Genomic DNA, 15,183 nt, shown 5'->3' on the forward strand with positions numbered 1-15,183 from the left:
CTCATTCATAGCATCATACCAAATGGAAATTCTTTTGCAAGAGGAATATTTGTGCAACGTAACATTCATGACACTTTTACAGACAGAGTCTGTGGCCTATGTTAACAAGCCATTTGCAAAGCAATATGATTTTAGTGCTTGAAACATTTTCTGTGGAAAATGCTTGGAGTGTATCTGAGCACACACTTTTAATGACCTCTTCATTAGCACTTGTTTTCTTGAAGTGCAAAAGAATACCCTGTACTGGATACTGTTCAGTAAAAACAAAGCAAATAAACAAACTACCTTAATATTGACCACAGACACCAGGCATCCAAAGAAGACAGCAACAAATTCAACAATTACTTTTAACAGGACATGCTAAATTCATGTTTTGTAACATTTTATTWTAAAGGAATTTAGTCAAACCTATTTTCCCTTACCCCCTCCAACCAAATCCATTTGGATTTAACTTGTTGCTAAAATTATCTGTCTTTTGCACTCCAAGACCTGGGTCATGACCTTACTTAGGGACAGGAAATAGTTATCAGGTCACTGAATGGTCAAATGAAAAAGGATTTGAAATGCTTTGGTATTTAGAGTTCTATTCATCTAAAATCATTGCCTTGTGCAGTATTAAAAGCTGTAGATCTGAATGTGGAATCTACTTGTTTACATATATATTGGCTGAGATGCAGATATCACACTAAAAAGATTTTGGAAAATAAAAATATCAAGAAAAGGAGAAAAAAAGAAAAACAGAATCTCAGGARATGCAAGTAAATCTCTCTGAACTATTATATCATCTTATTCAACAATGAGAAAAATTAGTTTTCAACCTCTGATGACATTTTTGGTGAAAACTCCTACTGAAGTCATCACTGGGTAGTTAATATCAAAAGAGCAGAATTTTTTTTTGGTGTGTGCAGTTCCTTTTAGGTTGGTAAATACCAACAGATTAATATATTAAGAAAGCACAGGTGACTACCCATACATTGTATAAAATCCTAGTTTTGGAAGTTTGTTGGAACAAACAAACATGCTCTGTAACTTAGAGACCACGTTAAAATCCTATGCAATAGTAAAATCCTTATGCCCAAACAAATTACAACAGTCTGCAAAATAGCAGTCAGGAACAAAGAGACGGTAAACAGGTAGGTGACATATGTGATATGAATACAGGAAGCCTGTAGAACCATAGTGAGAATTCATAATATTAGTTGGTATGTATCTATGGCAAGTACCTCCTGTTCAGGAACTTCAGTGAAATAGAATTTTTTTTCCTTTTGGTTTGTTTTTTATTTTTTTTTTTTTTTTTGGTAATTAAATGTGAAAAGCAAGGATATTAATAAAAATGTCATATGTCTAGATCAGACATTGAAGTGCACTGCATAAATCCATATAAATTATGTTTTACATATTTATTTTAAAACATAATTTCAGGTTTGCTTCATTCCATGAATACTGAAAAAATCCTACACTATCATTGACAGACAGGAGGCTAGAAAATTAGGCACAGATTTTATTTTTCAGTTTTATTTTATAATAAGAAACTGGACCACTAGAACTATGTAACCAAAGCTTGAGTGCGTGCACTGCAAGGCCCCTGCAGTCCTTTACAAGTTTTCAGCGCACCGCTGTTGTGAACTGGGTTTGCACTCTGCCAGCAGAGCAGCTCTGACCCATGGAGAGCACTCCTTCAGATCAACACTGCCTCAGGCTTTACTGCTTTCTCCAAGAAGTCTTACATTTCAGGCATCAAGTTGAATTTCTTCTGGAGATGATTAACCCAAACCCATGACAGATTTTTTCCAAGATATCCAACTCCTTATGTTTATTTTATCCTGGCTCTTTTTGGATGTACTGGACACAAGTAACCTACTCATTTTACATGTTGAAGGGCTGCTGGAGAGACATTAATTCCTTAAAATGAGAAAATATTTCAATGTGCAAGTTCTGTTGTATGAGCTCAAACTAAATAATAGGAAACAAAGCCATAGAATTATGATTTAAAAGATAGACCCCCTTCCCACTACATTTCACTACATTTCAGGACAGATCTTACATTCTCTGAAAATGCCTTATTTTGCCATTTTTGTCAGTGCTGTATGGATTAGAAACTGCTTCGCTAATGTGGCATACAATATAGAGCCTAGAAGGTATATAATAGCTGCATTTTACTCTAAACATGGCAATTCAACCAGTAGAATTGCAGCAAGACCAGATTTCAAATGTGGTTATTAATCCTTTGAGACAGCAGATAAATAAATGATTATTTACTTTAGAAATGGATGTTTACAAACAATGTGATTCCTGGGAGTTGATGCCATTAATATTTCTCCATTGAAAAGAGCTAATTTCTAAAAGGTGGAAACAGCTAAAACAAATTATCAGTTACAATTCAATGTCCTTTTAAATGTTCTTAAATAACAAACAACAAAACATTTAAAGCCTATATAAAGATGAATATTAGCATTCCARCCTCTCTAACTTCTCTTAACAGTCATGCAGATATGATTTGTCAAGCATCAGTGATCTGAATCAATTCTTTTTTTCAATGTATTAATATTTTATAATACAGAAAATCTGAGAAATTATGTTGGCCATGATGCAACAATATTTTAATTAACTCACAGAATTAACTAATAGCTAACCTTAAATTCTAACTTTCCAGTCTCACATGTTCACTTTCAATTATCAATAATAATTATTAGTAGATAGTAAAATATCAGTTAGTAATAATAATCTATAAGAATGTTTTTCGATATTTTTCACTTGAGACTACAAGGAGGTTCACAATTATGAACTATTAGAAAGTGGGAAAACAGATGACTAAGTGGATTCCTTGATATTTATCTTCCATTTATATGATAGAATCACAAGCTCATTTTACTTCTTATTCTTGAAATATGTTATTTCTACTGACAATTTCAACAGAAATAAATAAATATTGCCATAATTAAAAGTCATCTGAGAAAGCATAATCTATTCATTATCAAATTAGTATTGGTGAAATCGGTATTAACACTATACCCGCTACATTTTCTTTAGTCACCATGAGCATAACACAACAGGAAATACAGTACTGATAATTAGAACTATAGGTTCCCAAACTCCAGAAAACAGCCCAGCACAATTTTAATGTAGTTAAACTTCCAGGCATAAATCACTGTGCACATTTTTTGGCAAAATCACATTGCAGTGTTTTCACTTTGGTGTATGGTATAGATGTGTCACTGATGGATATGTATATGACTAAAAATAAACATAATATATATCACAATAAATCACCCAACCTACAAAATGAAACAGAGTACAGTCTCTAAAATTCTGTGAAATAAAGTGAATCATATCTAAATAATGCTTGGACAGTTTGAATGGATTTTCAGCTCATCTACTGCATTCTTTCAGCTTGCTCTACAGATTGGAATTCAGCTTCAGCTTCCCATTCCACTGAACAAAAATTATTTGGAAAACCCACCAAAACTGTTGAAGTAACTGGATTAAAGAGGACCCAGAAAGACACATAGTGTTTGCAAAGCTCATAGCAAAACAATGTGTTAGCCTTAGGGCTCATTCCTTAGTTTTCAGCTGCTGTACTGGGACTAAGCATTCACACTGTTGGCTAGAAAAGTATYGTTCCTCCATGTAAATGAAATTACAGATCCTGTAATTTCAGACCCACAGATGGCAGAGATGCTCTGTTACACGTTCAGCCAGGACTAATTGGAACTTCCCAAGAGAAGTCAAGGATAGATTCTTCCTTCAGTTCCTGATGTACTTTACCCCAAACAATCAAGACTATTTTACATTAAATTAACAACTAAAATAGCCTCTAGACAAAAAGAAGACAAGCAGTCATAAAGCTTTCTAAAAAATATGCTTTGATGCAAAATACAAAATTATTACAATTATCTGTATTCCTTATAAAGTTTCAAAAATTGTGGGATCTTTGAAATGTCACCATCTACAAATCACAGAAATACCTCCAAGAATATTCATTGAACCAGAATATTCATTAAAGAAGGCACATTTTGTTTGTCAGCGACCTGACACTAAATGAAACTCAATAGCCATGATGGAAGCATAACCCTATCACATCAAAGAAAGCAGTGCAATACACACAATTCCAGGAAACGTTCAGCAAATCATAAGAAGTGAATAAAGTCAGGCTTTCGTCTGTCTTCAGGTTTTTGATCAGGGTATAGTTTGTTATGAGAAACAGTAAAATACTTATTTACTTATTTACATATTCTGTGGCTTACTTTACAACCTACTCAAATCAATGTCACAATATATAATAAATAAATATTCAAATATATTATTCATTTAAATAATAGTTTTAATGAATCTGTACTATACAATGACCACATGCATTAATCTGATTTTAAAGAAACTGAAACTGCATCTGACAGAGAGTTAGGATTACAAAATGCACGTTGATACTAGTAATTACACCACAGAGTAATTGTTCATAAATTACTTTGTTTTCAAAATATACAAATAAGAAGTTTTAAGTGCTATGCTTATTGAATTATTATATACCTACTTATATTCATGGTATATGCTTATAAATTTGTGTGAGTATAGACACGTCTTCTATATAAATGTGTTGACATGTACATATACATATAAAGTAATGCATTGATTTACATTCCCAYGCTTTGTGCCTTCACATGCTGCTTGTATCCTCAAATAGTAATTTCTTCTCTGTGAGAACAACACTTCCTCATGCTGTTGGCATGACGTATGTATTAACTTCTGATTAACTTCTGTGTGCTATTGTGATACAAATGTGAAATAATGGCTCCTGGTGGGGATTTGTCTAACATCAGTGAGTAAAGCATGACAAGTCATTAAAAATTTATGAGCAAATTTTGAATATTTATGAATAAATATCTCAAGTTTTGAAAACATAGTTTCCTACAACATGTATGTCAACTTAGAGAGGTGTGCATTATCCTATGGGATTAAATTTATGCACAAATTTTCAAATTTTGTTATCAGCATATTGCATATCAGCTTATCAAAACTTTGGTTGCACGAAAATAAGGCAAACAATGAGAGAATAAGAACCTTGGGAACTCAAAAGCATCAGATATTGAACCCACTCCTTTTCACTCTTTATTTTTATGCTTTTATTCCTTTTTGTCTTATTTGAACTGTTACACACAAAAACATGATGAAGACAAAAGCCATTCATTGTACATTTTAAATAGATTTTTTCTTAAATATTCCTTACCATGATGTGTTCCAGTTTGAAAAATTAAAACTGTTCTAATTGTTTCACTTCCTAGGGCATCCCCTTTCAAAAGTAGTGATTCTGTTATTTAACAGATAACACATGTGTACTTGCTGTTTTGCTGCTGATGCTATGACTTCTCCCCTCCATTTCCCAATTTAAAGAAATAGAGAAGAAATATATAGAATGTATATAAAGAAGAAATATATAGAATATATAAATTTAATTTAGTTTATGAAGAAGATGGAGTTTGGAGTTCAAATTTTCTACCCAAGGACACACTAAGAGTCTATGAAGGTAAAAAGACTCGAATGGAGGAAGTTTATTTCCACCATACAAAGGACAGGTCTATGTTCTCTCGACTTAAAATACAGTGACTACAAGRTTTATGGATACAGAGCGAAAACATTACACCTTCTTGTCACAGAAAGAACTCCAATAAGGGGTTGGGAACAGTCCCAAAGAAATCTACTGCAGGCAAAAGAGGAAGAAACATTCAAAAGGTGAGAGGGGAAATTGGAAACAAAGGAAGACATCATTAATAATATAACTGTGAAGTTATTATGCGGGTGCAAAGTGTTACTAATTCTAAATTTAGAAGCTTTTAGTTTTTTCTGATGATACCTCACATAAATGTTCTGCTTCTAATCCACAGCCTAGAATTTTCTGGACATAATGTCTGAAATAGCAATGCCTTTGGTAGAAGCATAATTTTATATTCTGATCAAGCATAAAAGTATTGCTTGTCTTGTTGAAAGCTCAGCAGACTGTATATGAGTACCCATGAGCGGTGAAAAAAGTCTCTGTTTATTAGCTGGCCAGAGGAGTACAATGGTCCTTGAAATGAAAGGTAATTAAGAGTGCCACCACTKTGCTTGCCTTTTGATATCTAATCTGCCTTGGTATCTCTCCATAAATTCAAAAAGTAATTTCAATAATATTTAGAATGTGTACATCAGCTTTTGAAAATGAAGGGAAATGTTTCCAGGCAGGAACAGATAAACTGGTGGCAGGAAAGCTAGGCTAAATGAACATTGACTTTAGGGTACAGCACCTCTAATCAGGCTTGTCCCTGACATAGTTTTGAACACTTCTACCATTGTTTCTAGTCTTGGACATTCACTTTTCACAGGTAGCGTGCATGTCCTGTTTCCTCAGGATATCATGCATTCTGACATATATAAGCATATGCCACAGAAATCTATCTGAGATACTGAGAATGCCCAATCAGGTGCAGTATTGACAAGACTCTATGTTATCAAGGTAAAGTCATGCTTGGATCCGAGGCAAATAATAATGCAAAAATATTTCCTCTACAGAACTCATTAAGTATTGTTTCCAAACTAATTTGAGCATGGACTCATGAATATGAGGCAAGTTTAGACTTCCATTCAGCAAAGTTAATTGACTGAATTGTAGTTTGAGTACACTCAGATTCATTTCACACCTCTCTCAGACATGTTCTAATTGTTATCCTCATACAGTAAATGTTAATACAGTAATTATTAATAATTTGTAATTTTAATTTATTAAATTGGGAATTGATCAGATAGAATATGGTTTTGTCTTTGAAAAGGATAAAAAGATAAAGGTGAGAACTTTCTGARTACACCATTCAATTGCAAAAGGAATGAAAAATAAAAACAATTCTCTGGAGATTATTATCGTCTTACAACAAAGGCATTTTAAATAGACTAGGCCTTATTTTAATTATACAGAAACCAAGCAGAGTTTTAACATGAATTTCAACAGTAATACAGCTATATCAGTATTTAAATATTTGTGGAAAATGAATTTTATATTTACAAGCTGAATCTTCTTTCTTTGCCTTCTGCCAAATGGTAAATTTTTGGGGAATATTTACAAAAGCACCTTCCAAAAAATATGCTAAGGATTTTTAGGAGCTAATGACTAGTCTCAAAAAAAGGTGAGAACTAAACGAAGAATTTTAAGTGATACTTCATTTATAACATTTTTTYCTAGTACTTTGTATTTTATATCTCTGTGACATGCTTTGACATATTTTATGATGAAGATTTAATAATAAAACAATAAACAAATAAGTTAACCTCCATCTCCCCATGAATTAGGCTTTAGGAGCACCTCCTGCTCTCCATAAGAAGTTGAAATTGAAATGTTTCACTGCTGTAATGTGAGATATACAGGAACAGATAAGGTCCTTAAACTTCTGTCTTTTTCTGTTTTGTGAAAATAGTTTTATATTTCAAGTAGGCCTGTTTAAAAGACTTTGCAAGATATATATGCTTATATGCATTGAATGAAATACTTTTTCATACCTTCAAAGTATCCAGCATTTATAGGCTGTGTCTTCCTTGGTGGTTTCACAGGGAGATGTTTATTTTCATTTTTTTTGAACAACGCCAGGCGCACAGCTGGGTCTAGATGACAAGAACAAGTTAAAATCAAAGGTCAGACTGGGCTCATTCATTCCTTCAACAAGTTTTTCACCTTTTAGCCACTTAATAAATGAAAATACTCTTAAAATAGGTTTTATATTCACAAAGAATTACACTTTCTAAAATAAATCCATATAAATACACATGCAACTGAGAATCAAAGTCATTGTTTTGCAATATTTTAACACTGTTGATCTTTCAGCTCATTCATCTCCCAATTAAAAACAAACTCTGAAGCATGTATTTTCAGAAAATATTTTTTTTTAAAATCTGGTTTTAAAGATTGGTATTAAAGCAGAAATATTAACAGGATACATGTCAAGCAATGTTTCTAAAATTTTTGGTCCAGCAGTCTAGATCAAGACATTTACACCTAAAAAATGTTAACAGGAGGTAGCTCATTTTTTGAGGCTACATTTGTAGATAATAAATTAGTCTTCCTTCATGTCCCATACTAATTGAAATAAAAAAAAAATAGCCCAGAAGTCTATAGACTTATCTATAAGGGTGAAGCATGGAAATCTTGATTAGTTTCTTAAATATTTCTTTCAAAAGTTTGCAAAGAAGCAACGATGAGCAGAGGATTGTATAAAAATCTAGGAAAGACGCATTCATAGACTAGTAAAAATATTAATTAACTAAAGCTATACTGATACAAAAACCACACAAGTCAGGAGAGATGACTTTCACGTTATTTCTGATATGATTGCAATAAAAGGAAAGATGAGTTTAAGGTAAAGAGTAGATTAAAAGGAATGTGAAAATTCTGGGCAAAATGAAAAATAAACCAGCGATATATTAAAAAAAAAAAAATAGGGACTGAAAGGAATGTAGAAACAAAAGCAGATAAACAATGATGAGCATAAGTATATAGAATTTTATAGTACATAATGCTTTTATATACCATTGAGAAAGGTAACATGAGAATGGCAAAGAAAAGATAAAATAAATATGTTTGACTTGCTTAAAAGAAGACAGTAGCCCAAGCAGATACATGCACTTTCAGGAATATCTGAGAAGCAATGAGGCAGAAGATATATGTCTACAAGGGTGACCAAAAACTCTCTGAAAAGGGTAGAAATTAGTAACAAGGAAGAAAAAAAAAACAATGGAGCTTATCAAGAAAGTGGAAATAGCAAGGGAAGAATCTAAATTTTCACTAAGAATGCAAGTGTAGCAAAAATGAATATGTGAGACACCACCAGAACAGAAAGAGCAGAAAAACCGGTTGTGGAAGGACTCAAAGAGCATTCAGAAAGAATCCACTGAAATGAATGATTATGTCTGGTGCTTCATTTTGAGTTTGTTACATGTCCTTACTGGTGATTATTGAGAGGGTTTCTAAGACCACAATAACACTGCTGGAAAGTAAATAGCTTTTGTTGTTGGTTGGTTTTCTTATTTCTAGAAATAAAGGACCAGACTTTTTGGTGAAGTCATAAAAAGTTGTTAGTCCCAAGTCTTAAACAGTTAGTTGTGCAAAAAGATATCATCAGTAAAGTCTTCCATGAACTGGGAAGAAGGGTAAATATTGGAAATTGTTCTCCTAAGAGACTTCTATCAGAAGATTTATCTTTGAATTTTTGCAAAATAACTTAAAGAATATACGTGGATTTAACACAGTGCCTGTAACACAGACTACTTGAATTTGTACCTACCTGGATCATCCCAACCATTGCCTACAGCTCTTTTGTTATTAAAAATGAGTCCTTTTCTTTATCTAGTCCCAAATGTAGCAATATTACATAGATTACTTCATAATACTAGTGCTTTTCAGTCCCCGAGTGAGCTAGGGAAATGAACTGCATGTATGCTTTGATGACAAGCAATCATGTTTTAGATTTCACACAGAGAACTGTGAAAGAGTCCAATAGTTCAAAATTGTACAAATATCATCCTGGATTCTGGCATACTCATTCAAATGTGGCTTATTAGATGATGATCTGTGCTCACAATCTAGAAACCAGGGAGGTAATTTAATGTACATTCCTTGGCTGCCTCCAAATATAGAAGTTAAGTTGGACAAACACAAGATATGTTATGGAAACAATATGGAAGGAATAGTTACTGCTTGATCTGGCACCACATTTCTAAACTTCTCATTAATATGTGAAACTGTAAAATTAAAATGTTAGCCATTCATTTTTATTGAGCAACATCTGTAATTAGGAAAACATAAACATAATGCGACAACTTTGAAGAGATGATAAGACACACAGCGACAGATGCTTGTCTATAATGTAAATTCATTTGCAGGAAAGACCAGATTTTGTTACATAATTACACAGTAATTAGAACTCCAACTCATCCATGGCTAGAGTTCACAGATAATACTGCTACATGGAACTCACAATCACAACAGAATTAGATTTTTTTCTGTTACAAAGAAAATACAGATCAATGATCATTTATGTAATGTACAACAGGGAATTAATAATATGCCTCAAATTTTTATTCTGACTCTTAAGTCAGAACATCTGCTTTGGGGTGGTGGGTTGAGTTTTTTATTGGGTTTCATTTAATTTTTTAATTAGAATTGCATTGCTGCCTAAAACTCTAAACTTGGACTAAAAGATATTTGCTGTTCTCTATGAAATGTCCTTAACATTGTGTTGTGGTTCTAGTGATCAAAGTCGACTCCAGCTGCTTTTTACCTTTTTTTCCCCACACCTATGCAACATCAAGTATTAGCATAGAATCATAGAATCATTAAGTTTGGAAAAGACCTCCAAGATCGTCAAGTCTGACCTGTGACCAAACACCACCATGTCAACTAAAGCATAGCACTAAGTTCCACATCCAGTCATTTCTTGAATGCTTCCAGGGATGGTGACTCCACCATCTCCCCAGGCAACCTGTTCCAATGCTTAACTACACTTTCAGTGAAAAAATTCAGCCTGAACCTCCCTGGCACTGCTTGAGGCCATTTCCCCCTGTCCTGTTACTGACTGCTTGGGAGAAGATACCAATCCCCACTTGGCTACAACCTCCTTTCAGGGAGTTGTGCAGAATGATGAGGTCTCCCCGAAGGTTCCTCTCCTCCAGGTTAAACCACCCCAGTCCCTTCAGTGGCTCCTTGTCACTTCAAGACTTGTGCTCCAGATCCTTCACCAGCTTTGTTGCCCTTCTCTGGACATGCTCCAGCACGCTTCAGCACTTTCTTGTAGTGAAGGGCCCAGAACTGGACACAGGATTTGTGTTGTGGTCTCAAAAATAAGGGATGGATAATCCTGTCCTGGTCCTGCTGCCACACTATTGCTGATTCAAACAAGGGTGTCACTGGCCTTCTTGGCCACCTGGGCACACTGCTGGATCATGTTCAGCTGGCTGTCAACCAGCACCCAGAGTTCTCTTCCTTTGGGCTACTCTCCAGCCACTGTTCGCTAAACCTGCAGAACTGCCTGGTGGTGTTACGATCCAAGGCAGAACCCAGCACTTTCACCTTGTTGAACTTCAYGTAATTGGCCTTGGCCCATCAATACAGCCTGCCCATATCCCTCTGCAGAGCATTCCTGCCCTCCAGCAGATCAATTTAGCATCTGCAAATTTGCTGAGGGTGCCTTTGACCCCTTCCTTGAGATCATCAATAAAGATACTGAACAGTCCAGCCCCAATACTGAGCTCTGGGGAACTCCACTATTGAYCAGTTGCCGACTGGATGTAGCACCATTCACAACCACTCTGTGATCATCCGGACAGTTTTTAATCCAGCAAAGAGTGCATCTGTCCAAGCCAACTTCTCCAGGAGAATGCTATGGGAGGAAGCATCAAAGGCTTCACTGAACTCCAGGAAGACAACATCTACAGCCTTTCCATTATCCAGCAGGTGAGTCACCGGATCATAAAATGAGATCAAAGCAGGACCTGCTTTTTCTAAACCCATGCTGGTTGGGCCTGATCCACTGATGAGAGAACTGCTTTTGGAGAAGAAAAGGTTAAACTGGAAGTAATACACCAGTGTAGGAGAGACAAGCTTTCAGCCATCTTAAAAGAAAAAGAAGTTAACTATGAGAGGCTAATATAAAATCCACAGAACCAAGGAAATTCCAAATTAAGCAAGAAATTTGGTACTATTGTGCCAAGACATCTTGGAAGTGGGTAGGAAGCTAGGATTGTTATGAGTAGCGGTCACCTAATATTGAAGTGCAGTGAGGTGCAATAATGTGTAGATATTTAGATTTTGAATTAGAATTTCCATATAATGTTATGCAGCCAGGTAAACTGCAGTATTTCTGACATTATGCCAGTTTTACTTGGCGGCAAATTTTCTGGTTTCTTGCCCATGCTTTTAGTATTATCTTACTGTATAGTAAAAATAGTTGAAGCAGACATAGCATAGATTTGGTATCATTAAAATACAGGTCACAAATGTCTTTACATGAACAAGCATACCCAACAGTAGTGGATTAGGGCATATGGGCCTTAAGGCCATTAGTTGGTGGGACTGGTCAGCTGCAATATAAACCTTGTCTGAACCACTCCCTATTATAAGGCCATGCTTACTTTAAGCTCTCCTTTGTAATAAAAACCACAGGTTTCAGTGGACTTGTTAGTGTTTTCCATATTTTTTTCTTTATTGAGAAAGAATATTTTTTATTTTTTCTTTATGTGGCCAGACATAGGAGGTAAAATACTTCTGTTACTTCTATAGATCTAAGGTCTGACTCTGTACTTCAGCAACTCACTCTAGGTTTTGTGTCTAGCATTGGAGAACCATAAATGCTTTTACAGTGACGCTCAAGTAGCCTGTTTTTGAATTAAATTTGAAGAGGAAATTTCTTTCCATAAAACAATGAAGATGACTAACTCAGATGTGGACTTCTATAATTAACAAATGCATACCATTACTGTTGCACTAGTAGAAGACAAACATTTTAGATGGAAAATAAAAAGGAATTAATTTCCACACTTGAACACGTTAAGAATCAAAGCTATTCAAGACTATCCAGTCCAGGATCCAGACTGACAATATTAAAGAGCAACTGCAAAACTGTTTGAATGCAAGCTAAGTTAACACACTGTCAATCTCAAGTCTGAGGCAAAAGAGTGTGATAGCATATGGGAGCAGAAAACATACTCTGACAGTTAATTTGTTCCTAGAAGATCCATTAGCACCTTATCACTACCTTCAAGTATGAGATCCTTACACAGAATGTTCAATAGCATATAAAAGATGTCTGGGCTTATACTGAAATCACAACATAAAAGCTACCAGYTTAATGTGATTAGCTAATAATGTATTTGCGTCTAGAACCTGGGCAGTTGTTGCTTTGCATTTTCTCAGAACTTAAAAGTTTTACTTCGAAGTCAGATGTGCAAGTAGATATAACATCAAAAATTATAGCTTATTATTCATATATAACATCAAAAATTATAGCTTACTATTCCCACCTCTAAATGGATGCTCATTACTTACTTTCTAGTGGGTATGAATTTTTATCACAAAAACAATTCTTTTCTTGCCATTTGCATACCATTCTATTATTTTAAATTAGAAAACTAAAACGGAAACAGTTGTAATCATAACACTGAAGACCTAAATTCAAAAGAAAGACCAGACATAGTATTGCTAAAACTAAATCCTATGACTTATCATATACAGCATCAGTAAGTACAAGATTAATGAACCAGAGATGAAGGCAATAGGATAGCAACTTCTATGGAAACATTAAAAGATAATATCGACATTTACTTTTTCAGATTAATTTAAATCTGCTTCTCAATATTAGAAGGAATAAAGTCTCTTTTGGAATACCTGCTTCAGTAGGGTTAAATTCAAAGCAATTGCCTAAGACTGTGAACTGTCTCTCCCTAGTTACACTGAAATTGCCAAAAGTAACCTAGCATGAGCTGTACCACACTGAGATCCAAGAAAGATACTGGCAGCCTAATGGGTCTGGTTACAGTTTCCTGATCTGGAGCTGACTAACCTCAGGATAAGGTGTATCTACTCTAATTTAAATACTGAAAAGTCCCTCTATTCCACCAGACCTCAAAAAGATCCTCATTTACCCTCACCACTTTCAGAGGATGTAGCTGATGGAAAACATAATTATTTGTGGAGATTCTTCTGACATGGAGAATATTTGATCAGGATAATTTTTTTTAGTAGAAGATCTGAGCTTTAAGATCAGTTTAATACGAAAATACTTGTTTTGATGGATAATATCCATTTCATCCTTACTGACCAAGGAAGGACTGACGGTCAGTGTGCAGTATGAGAAAGAACAGTCAACTTTGATAACCGTTTTTGCTGAAAAGGGATGAAGTAAAATACTTTCAGTCACATTTTTTGGTTCTGGAAACTATGCTTTCTGTTCACATGAAAAAAAAAWGTGATTTTAATGACTGACAGAGAACTTCATACAGGCAATTAACCATACAGGTTATTTCTGTGCTTGAGGTAACAGTCAGAAAGGCAAAAAGAATCTATGAGGTAGTGTCAAGAGGAGAAAATTTGAAACTTTAAAAACATTGGGCAAAAGTTTTTTCAATTTTTTTAGAACTAGCAATCTTTGAGAATATTCCAAGTGTTACATTAAAAAGCTCAACACCCATAGATCATATTAAATAATCTGAGCAAAGTGAACATAAACATATCCCAGAAATCCATTAGAACTACAACAAAAATAAGATAGCAAATTTGATATACTCAATCAGACATCTATGACTGGATTAATTACTTATGTAAGACAGCCAGCATATGGAGAAAAAAAGATACAATCTAATAAGTTTTATTCACTGAAAAATTACACAGAGGTCGCAAACAGGAATATATATTAAAAAAACTCAGCTTCATACCAGATACTTATTACTTTTTCTTTCTTTTTTTTTGAATAGGTGTCATGGTAGGGAACCATAGGAAGCCATGATTTCAATACAATAACTTGAACCTCTTATTCATATACGCTCTTTTCCACAAAGTATTATTTACTGATAACATGTGTTTTTATCTCTTTCCCCTTTATTTTTTTTAACTATAGATAATTTTTTTCATACTTAGTTTTAGTCATAAGCATGGTATTTAAAGTAGAAAAAATTATACAGAGAAAAATTTTGCTTAAATATATCTGCAGGCTGTTTTTTTTTCCCTTCAAGAAGCAAAACATCCTTCAATTCTTTCAACATTTAATACTGAAGARTTTTGCAAAGTTATGCAGAAGAGTGTAGCTTGTGATTAAAAATATATGTAGATAAGGGTACATCTTCTAAGGACCATTTAGTGTCTGGTTCTTTTTTCAACTAGGCTCTTAAATGTTTAAATGTTTCTTAAACTATCTGTATTTGACTAACATGTTTATTAATATATTCCAGCAATTTTATTAGCATAATCATACTAACAATTAATGATTCTAAGAAAGGTTCATTGACATTAGAAGAATCTGAGAAGAGCTAGAAGACAGCTGSATGAGAATCTGGATAAGCTTTGTCTATTTTCACAGTAAATATACAACTAAAAAAAAAAATTAATTTCAAATATATCAAATTGCTGTTTTCATAAATAATTCTTGCCTWAGTAAATAAGTTTAACCTAAAATTTTCCCA

At 34.1% G+C, this 15,183-nt stretch overlaps 1 protein-coding gene across 1 annotated transcript in view; it reads right to left on the reverse strand.

Annotated features, from left to right (window-relative positions):
• LRRIQ1 (leucine rich repeats and IQ motif containing 1) overlaps positions 1-15,183 on the reverse strand; it is a 99,434-nt gene that overhangs the window by 31,722 nt on the left and 52,529 nt on the right. The window contains exon 23 of the mRNA XM_057374760.1: positions 7,519-7,620. Coding sequence (XP_057230743.1) covers positions 7,519-7,620 — 102 coding nt within the window. The remainder of the gene's footprint in view (positions 1-7,518; positions 7,621-15,183) is intronic.

This window comes from Malurus melanocephalus, unplaced genomic scaffold, assembly GCF_030028575.1.
Source record: "Malurus melanocephalus ecotype Western Australia unplaced genomic scaffold, MMel_1.1 scaffold_232, whole genome shotgun sequence".
In the NCBI taxonomy this organism is placed as follows: domain Eukaryota; kingdom Metazoa; phylum Chordata; class Aves; order Passeriformes; family Maluridae; genus Malurus; species Malurus melanocephalus.